Genomic DNA, 8,655 nt, shown 5'->3' with positions numbered 1-8,655 from the left:
AGAATCAAGTTTCGTACGGGATCGATTGCGCCTTGGCAACTGCATTTCTTTCGAAACTCCAACACATCGCGAAATTATCTGTAAACAAAAGAAAGAGGACTTGTGCGTGGAGCGACATTTTTCTCTTTCCTTTTTTTTCCGCTGACAATGAAAAAACCTCGCGGCCACGAGCGCACACATCGATGGCTTTCATTAAAGGAAGGGCACGCACTTCTACTCTAACTCTTTCGAGTCGTCGCCGTCGTCTGGAACCTCCTGAGATAACGTGACATTACGGTCAGCCGTGCGAGCAGTATGCGCGCGAACGTCGGAGAACGCGCACCTTCTTTACTTTTGTACCCGCTGTAAACTCGATTGGAAATCGTCATTGTACGATTCACCTGGCTCCACGAACTCTGATCGATAAGTTCGAAAGATGCAGTGACGTGTCCGATCGCGTGACATTTCGATCTGCTCGTTTATTGGTGTCAACGTTAAGAAATTGAGAAAGACAACTGTAAGTTTATATAGTTCTTTCCTTTCATCGTTGAGAATCGTTAAGCAGTGAAGTAGTTTAGTTTTAAAAATACAGTGATAGTATTATCGCGGATCTGTGCCAACATTAACACCTAAGGATCTTAAATCATACTTTCTTCCACTTTGTTTTATCACTCAACGAAGCAAAGGTTCACCGAAGATCTTAGTTGCAAGATGGAACCATTCACCTGCCTTCTAAGTTCACTCACAGTGGCACAAGAAAGTATTCGAATGTTTGGTATTCATTTACCGAACGATGTATACATTTGCCGCAACGTCAGTGTTACATTACTAGTTTAAAGTTTGAATTTCATGGCTTGTGTACATATTTACCAATCGAATTAGTATGCGTGTACATTGACTAGTACATTTACTGTAACGTATACGGGGTGTTTCAGGAGTTAATAGAATGAAACAGTATAATTTTTATTAATCTTTCTAAATATCTGAAATTCTAAATGGTCCACCTTTCTTCCGGATTGATTCACGTAAGATCGAACGCTTTTCTCGAGGGAAAAGAATGCGGGAAGTTAAACGAGCGTGTGCCCGATACGGGAACGGTCCGTTTGACAGCGTTCAACATCCAGAAGTGGGAAACAGGAAAAGTGAAAGGATATCATAGACTTCCCGTAGAGGCAATCCAGCACGTGGTTCTACCTTTCATACGTGCCAGAATAAAATTCACTATTTTCTTGACCGAGTTTAATCCCGAAAGTAAACTGCTATTCAAATCGACCGAGTTGCACGGTCGACGAGGAAACATATCGAAGTGCCATTTTCCAATTTCAAACGCTCGAAACTTTAAGAAAATTAATAAGAGAACCCCTTAGGATAGCGTAGGTTCTTGATGGAAAATGCATCCCTTAAAGTTTCGTGAAAATTGGAAGAGGACACTTTGAGAAAGAGTTCTCTTTGCGGATGTAACGAGAATCGTCACGGGAGAAGTGTCTTAACGTCACTGGTTTACCAGTCGAGCAACGTAAACGTTGAAACGATACAAACAAGGTGATCGATTGAATTGCAAGCGGAAAAGTGCAACGATCTACGTGACCGTCGACCTGCAGGCCCGAGGCTAGCATGACACGGCACGTTTCAAATAATCATTTCTCTCTTCCTGAAGAGAATGCATCCGTTAAATCGAGGCGAGGCTGAGCGTGAATTAAAAATAGTTGAACCCGTAAAGATTCTTCGAATTTCTCCTATTCCTGTGAAATGATTTTAAACGAGCGTCGAAGAAATTGCGCGGTATTGGTTAGATAAGACGGTCGACGGAAAGAATCATTTTCTGGGAGATTAAGTGTAATCACTGTAGGAAAACGTCAGTGATTACTGGGGGAATAATATTCAGAAACTTTTGACCTGAATTATAGCAGAGAATTTAAACAGTCTTATAGTAGACAAAGTAATAAGTCCTAATTAGTCGAAATGGCCATTTAAGTAAAGGGTATATCGCAAGTTAAAATCGTTAAACTTGAAAGAATTTTAAGTAATGGAAACAGTAATTTTGAGTAAAATAAATTGCAAGTTAAGATCAATATTTCGTGGCAGACGAACAAATGGCAAGATTTCTCCCCGTTAACCTGGCCATTATCCAAAATGCATCGTGAAAGCGGTCGAAACGTCAAACTTTCGACGGAATGACGTCGACAGGGTATTAACGATCATCCTAGGGAAGTAGTGACGCACGCATTCCAACGAATTAACTAACTTGTAAATGTTTAAGGGAGGTCTCGTTGACTCCCACGAAGACAAACCCAACACGTGTCTCTTATTCTCATTGTACACGTTCCTACACTTTGCACGTGACTACTAGACAGTGTAAACAAAAGTAATATTCTCGAGAATATTACTCGAGATTACTATATCAGTCGAAGACGATCGTGTCTAGCGGAGGAGCAACAATGTTCGACGATAACGATGGAGAACAATTGAGAGATGACGTAAGAGGCGCGGTAGTAATATTTAAAATTCGAGGAGTGGCTGTAAGACGATAAATGTCCGAGGAGAATAATTGACATTCGACACGTGTTTCGATTAACACCGATCGATGGTATAACACCGCTTCGAATCGGTGGTAGGACCTCGATTATCCCAGGTCATTAGTTGGAAAATGACCTAGGGAATCGAGTGATTCACAGGATGACTACGTGTCACCCGAAGAATGATAATTTATTCCAACCTTCCTCAGCTATTGAATCGTACAGGCAATAATCGAGATTCTACTATACTTTCTTTAGTATTCGTCGAATGAATGATTCTCGAAATTACCTGTAACTTGCAGCTTCGTTCGACAGGAGTTTATCAATTCCCGATAAGTTCACGTGGCTAGTGAAACACCTTATCTTCAATACCGAGTAGCTCGCGATTCCCGGAGACCAGATTAGTCACGAGTACGTTTTGACAGTGCGGCTATTTCTAACGTGCCGTGGCTGCAGGGGGTGAGACCAATATGCTTATTTTTAGGAAACGCCGATGTTATTAACCCTCTACCGTTTACGCGCACTTCAATAGAATTCATTCCCGTTTGTACAGTATGCGAGGATTTATCCATGAAATTATTGTTTCTAGACACCCGGTATATAGAATCATTCGTGCCGTTCACCAAATAGAAGAACTTGAGAAGTTTTACAAATTTTTAAAATATTTCTTATCTTCTAAGCCGTATATCTATCGTGGGATGATTAATTACCAGAGAAAACTACCATTGTTCGCAGAGAGAAGATGAATAAAACAGAACTGAACATTGTGCTGAGCACAGAACCGGCAAAGACATCCTCGAGCGTAATTCACTCGCACATTCCAGTGCCGCGGATCACGAATGCGATTAAAGCACAGGAAAGATGTCCTCCGCCGCGAAGAGGATCTTTCGAAAAGCTATCAAGAGGCGTATCCGTCGCGGCTCAAAGGGCATCGTTCGAGAAGCTCGATGCTGCGGTTCAATTACGATCGAGGAACAATAATTTGTCGAGTTCGAGCATCGAGATGCGAAACTCCGCGGAGAAGCTCGCCTCGTCGACGATCAACTGCAAGACGAACCACGAACCGATCGCTATCGCTAAATTAAACAGGAGCAACAGCCTGGAGAGCAAATGGAAGAGCAAATATGAGGAATCCGAGAAGAGGAGGAAATTGTTGCTACAGAAGAGCGAGGCTGGTAATTAATAATTAGTAACAAGTTTCACGTAGCTTAATGAACAGTTGGATGGGGAGCAGCTAAAGTCGTTAAGGAACTTTATTATGAATCCATTAGTCATCATTAAGGATGTGACGAAACATGGATTCTTCCTTCTATCTGGTTTTCAATTTGATTAAACAGCTGCGATAAGAACTTGGTTAATATGGAACCATGTCTTAATTGCACTTGCAATCTTAACAGTCGAACGTGACTTCATATTGTTTCTTCTTTTGTATTTTTTCCCCGAGTTTTGTAGGCTAATTGCTATCTCCTTTTCTGACACAAATCCTTGTAATATTAGAAAAAGTTACTAATTGCAAGTCTGAGGATACTTAACGCTTCGATGATCACGAGCCTCGTGCAATCTATGACCTTTGCAATTTTATATATCTGAAAGTTCCATTAAATCATTAATTTTTAAAGGGTAATTGTTACAAATTGAATTTAGTCGAGAAATAAAAATTCGTAAGGGACTTACGTAAAATAAGTCAGGCCTGAAGCAAAATACACAGCGAAAGGGAAGTGACTGATGCGTGATTGTAGTTCACGGCCAATCATCTGTAATGCAGCTTAACCATTATTCGGTTGTGATTCACTGCTGCATGCAAAACGAATCCAGTGACGTTTTCTTAGTCACCGATGGTACGCGATAAAATTATAAATTGATCGGAATAAAATATCTCCACTGGTGTTTTTGTTACGTTTCACATTCATGAGTGTATCTACAAATGAATATAGAAATATTTTATCATCAATTACAGCGAATAAAGAACATGCCGAATTGGAGAAGAAATATCAACAATTGCAGAAACAAAATAACACTCTACAGACACAGGTCCAAGATAAAGAACAAAAGTTACAAAAGTTGCGAACAGGTAATTATATTCGATCATTTGATTAGGAGTATATCTATTTAAAAAAATTAATGTTTCTTTTAGTTTCTGAGGCAGTATGTAAAGAGTACGAGCAATTGAAGCATCAGTACGATGTCGAGACTGGTGCGATGCATAAAGCAATGCAACAAGCATCTCAGGTAAATCTAAAACAACCGACTTCAATTTTACATCTTAACTAATTTTATACAAAATTACGTTTAGTGGTACAGACAAAATCGTGAATTAAAGAGACGATCTCAGATCATAACGCAAAAATTCCTCCAAGTAAATCCGGAAGGAGCAGTAGACATTGAATTATCAGACGAAGTGGACTCGAATTTTGAAGATCTTGACGAGCTAAGAGAAACTGTCCGGGGTAAATGAAGATCTCTAGATCGTCAAGTATCCACTGTTAATTATAAACTAATCAGGAGAATTATTTTCAGAATTGAGTAAAGAGATAGCGAGGCTTCAGACCGAATTGCATTCCGCTCGTCTTCAAGAATTCGAAGCCCAGGAACAGGTGACCCACTTAACAACCCAATTGGAGGAAGAAAGAACTCTTCGGCAGAAATGTAATTGAAGAAAGAAAGTTGTAATATCATAAATATTCACTGACTAAATAACCGTTTGATACAGGTGAGGAGAAAGTGAACGAGATGAAGGTGCACAAAGAAAATATGGAAAGGGTTACCAAAATGGTTGCTGAAGAGGTGCAGGCGTTGAAGGCTCAATGTGATCGCGAAAGGGAGAACGCGAAGATAATGAAAATCGAGGCAGAAAGGGTAAGATTAATTAAGATTCACATATCAATTGAATATTTCTTACACGAATGTTAACAGGTGCAAAAGGAAAGGAACGTGCTGGCTCATCAGAGCGCCCTTTTGATGGCCGAAGTTGGTGATGACCCGAATGGAAGACTGTTAACCGTGTTACAAGAAGTGGAATCATTGAAGAGATCATTAGAAGAAGAGCAACAGAATCATGCTTCCCATATACAAATGCTGGAAGAGAAACTGGAAGAGAAAGAATCGAACGTGGAGTTCGAAATAGTCGAGGAGAAGTTGAAGTTGGCTGAATCAGAGTTAGAAGTTGCTAATCAAAGGGCAGAAAGGGCGGAACAATTGGTGGAGAACTTGGAAGGTGTGGTTCAAAGTTTGAAAGAGAAGATCAGCGAAATGGAAGAGAAGCTTTCCAAGCCACCTCCACCTCCTCTACCACCACCTCCACCGCCACCAATGTTTAACAACAACGGTGGTCAATCGTCCATCAAGTTGCTGACGAGGGAAAAAATGAATTCGGAACGGAATGCGGTGACCGACATGGAAAGTATGCTTGGTATCACCAAGAAAACACCGACAGTTACGCAACAACCTGGTAATTGAGTTTTGAGTTTCATAATTTGTTGAAACTGTGTCAGATTTTTTGATAAACTATCCGTAATTATGTGTCTTTAAATCATTCTAGCTATCGACGATATTATAAATCAGATAAAAGGTGGACGATTCACGTTGAAACAGACGGACGTAAGTATTTCGTATTCGTGAATAATATTTTCTTACGTGAATTACGTGTCCAATGCGAAATGATTCATTGCAGAAACAAAGAGAGGAAGAAAGAAAAAGGCGACAGGAAGCGGAAAGTGCACCGCCGGCTGTCTCGGAAATGTTAAATATTTTAGGTACCATGAGAAGAAGAGCCAAACCGGTAAAGCAATCTTTTCCATCAACAGACCCACCTACATAAAAATAGGACGTTGTTTAGAAAGGTGCAAAAAAATCTTCGGATGTATCTCGAAATTCTGCGAGACGATCTGCTTACAATGATATTATTTATTTAGCCGAAAAAATAAATTCTTTTTTACTATTACATATATAAGATACATAGGTTTATATGATGAAGTTGAAATACATTTGTATAGTGTGCAGGACGTATTCTTCATATGTACAGCAGATAAATAAAAAGACGGTTGAAGGGCAAGTGATAGGAGACAGATTTGCAGCAAGCATTATGAAAAAGGTGTATTATAAAAAGCCGATTACATGTACTGTAAAAATACAGTTCATTGTACAAAAAGATAATCAAAGAAGTTCTTCTTTGAAAGCATTATACCTTCCTTTATTATATCACTAGGAAGGATCTCATAGGAATATGTGATGAATCAATATTTAGATTGATTAAGAAATTTGGTTTTTTATTTTGTCGATAATTGGTTCAAGTTTGTTGGCGTCCAACAAAAGCAACCTTCTATAGGGCGTCATTTCATCATCCCCCTCGCTCCATGTTCCACATAAACCACTATCCGAATCTTTTTCTACCGAAAATTCGAAACTAACCGTAGCTTCTTCAGCAAAAATTTCTTCCTCCGGATTACTCCATATAATGATAGGCTCCTCCACATTGTCCTTCTTTTTATTTTTCAATCTCTTTTGTATTTTCTTGTCTTGTGTCTTATACAGTTTGCATATCAGTATATAATACGAGAAATTGAAGGGCATTTTTCTGCTATTTGCCCGTTTTATTTCTGAAACTAAGTTTTCCAATAGTGGTACAGAAATTTGAGCTGGAATGTTAACAAATCTTTCATTAATTAATAAGCCTAATGCTTCAGAATCATTTTCAAGAACATGTTTTATCATGGTGTTTGTTGCATCCGTTGCATGCTCATTAGCCATCTGCCTTAGCAAGTCTCTGAGTTGTTGTACACAAAGATAATTCTAAAAATAAAATTTTTGTACAGAAGATGCCATTAATATCAGCTATATGTTATTTGGTGTGATTCACTTACTTGTCCATTGGATAAATTAATTACTGTGGTGATACCAAATACATCATTAATGTCACTCTCTTCATCATCTGAAATTTCTAAATCCTCTGATTGTTTGACAACTGAACCCACATAGTTTTGAGAAATAATCAAGTCTGTAAGACCACCTAAATCAATGTGTGCTTTCAAAAAGAGCTGCTTTAAAAGGGTCTTAATGCCATGATAATCTGGATCTAATGGATTTCTTCCCTCAAAATCTACTTGAATTTCCATTCCCTAATCAAGAATTCTATGTTGTAACTATATATTATGAATTATGTAATGTAAGGATTTTTAAGGATTGACTTAATTACAGAACAGAATAAAATCATTCTGGATTTCAATTTGTACGAAAAAAGGAACAGTACTGTCAAAAAAATCATTGTAGTGTGATTGCTATGTTTATTATAACAATAATTGTAGTAATTTTATGGCAATTTTGTTTGCAAGAAATAGTGATCATCGCGAATGATAGATGCAAACAAAATTAAATCAACAACCTCGTGGTTGAAAGAAAGGTTATCTGAACCAATGGCAACTTGTATCGGTAATATTTAAGGTAATCTTTTCACCTGTTCTTCTGGCATATCTTGTTCATTATCCTCGCTGTTTGATGAACTCTGATCATCATCATCACTACTTCTGTTGTCGATATTTCGTTGAATATCGCGTTTCTTTACCGGAGCAGCCATTGTCACAACTTGACGATGCGTCACCTATGCACAGGGGTCCCTGACACCCCAATGTGATAATGTCAACATGCAAAGAGTACCAACGGTGCTTCGGGATGAATATACAGAAAATTTCCCTATAATTCCACTCATCCTTATCCATACTTTTTAGTTTCACACTCTTTCATTCACTCCTCTACATCCCCCTTTTAGTCGCCTCTTACGACAGGCAGGGGGTTACCGTGGCCGTATTCTAAACCCCAGGGCCACAGGGGGAGATGTACAGAAAAGTTATTTGAATTTTATTAATAAAAATAAATCATTAGCGTCGAGGCCGAACTTTGAATTCCGCGTCGGTAAAACAGTCAACGTTTCATCGAAAATTAGGCCGAACAGAAACTGATTTAAGCGCCGCCTCAATTATCGCATGCTATCAACCCTATCAACCCTATCAACTCAATGCTACGATAGCTATATGTATAAGTACATAATTAAACAATACTGACCATGCATTCATTATTATTACTTTTCGTTCCGTAAAATTGTAGTTGCAATGTGATACACTTCAGAATCTGAAAGGCATAGTTCCTGAAAAATATATAACAGAGATTA

The 8,655-nt window shown here is 38.7% G+C and overlaps 2 protein-coding genes across 2 annotated transcripts; one reads left to right on the top strand and one right to left on the bottom strand.

Annotated features, from left to right (window-relative positions):
* Nucleotides 1–211: 211 nt before the first annotated feature.
* On the top strand, nt 212–6,312 carry LOC117600705 (uncharacterized). Its single transcript, XM_034316452.2, has 10 exons — nt 212–496; nt 3,231–3,670; nt 4,453–4,566; nt 4,630–4,724; nt 4,789–4,942; nt 5,013–5,141; nt 5,206–5,351; nt 5,409–5,943; nt 6,034–6,092; nt 6,166–6,312. Exons 2-10 carry the CDS (start codon nt 3,238–3,240, stop codon nt 6,310–6,312), a joined length of 1,812 nt encoding a protein of 603 aa, XP_034172343.1. The 5' UTR covers nt 212–496; nt 3,231–3,237.
* Nucleotides 6,313–6,380: 68 nt separating this feature from the next.
* Nucleotides 6,381–8,297, bottom strand: LOC117600706 (protein BCCIP homolog). The gene is made up of 3 exons (XM_034316454.2): nt 7,945–8,297; nt 7,355–7,609; nt 6,381–7,283 (listed from the first exon to the last, which is right to left on the bottom strand). Exons 1-3 carry the CDS (start codon nt 8,062–8,064, stop codon nt 6,744–6,746), a joined length of 915 nt encoding a protein of 304 aa, XP_034172345.1. The 5' UTR covers nt 8,065–8,297; the 3' UTR covers nt 6,381–6,743.
* Nucleotides 8,298–8,655: the final 358 nt, after the last annotated feature.

Source organism: Osmia lignaria, chromosome 16 (assembly GCF_051020975.1).
Source record: "Osmia lignaria lignaria isolate PbOS001 chromosome 16, iyOsmLign1, whole genome shotgun sequence".
In the NCBI taxonomy this organism is placed as follows: domain Eukaryota; kingdom Metazoa; phylum Arthropoda; class Insecta; order Hymenoptera; family Megachilidae; genus Osmia; species Osmia lignaria.
Note: the sequence above shows the minus strand (reverse complement) of the source record. Positions and strands in the feature narration are given on the sequence as shown.

Excerpts from the sequence above, each read along its gene's own strand:
- LOC117600705 (XM_034316452.2), top strand. The coding sequence starts at position 3,238 with ATGAATAAAACAGAACTGAACATTGTGCTGAGCACAGAACCGGCAAAG. Across the intron at positions 3,671-4,452 it reads GCTACAGAAGAGCGAGGCTG|CGAATAAAGAACATGCCGAA; the intron begins GTAATTAATAAT and ends CATCAATTACAG. Across the intron at positions 5,142-5,205 it reads AAGAACTCTTCGGCAGAAAT|GTGAGGAGAAAGTGAACGAG; the intron begins GTAATTGAAGAA and ends CGTTTGATACAG.
- LOC117600706 (XM_034316454.2), bottom strand. The coding sequence starts at position 8,064 with ATGGCTGCTCCGGTAAAGAAACGCGATATTCAACGAAATATCGACAAC. Across the intron at positions 7,610-7,944 it reads AAGATATGCCAGAAGAACAG|GGAATGGAAATTCAAGTAGA; the intron begins GTGAAAAGATTA and ends ATTCTTGATTAG. Across the intron at positions 7,284-7,354 it reads TTAATTTATCCAATGGACAA|AATTATCTTTGTGTACAACA; the intron begins GTAAGTGAATCA and ends TTTTATTTTTAG.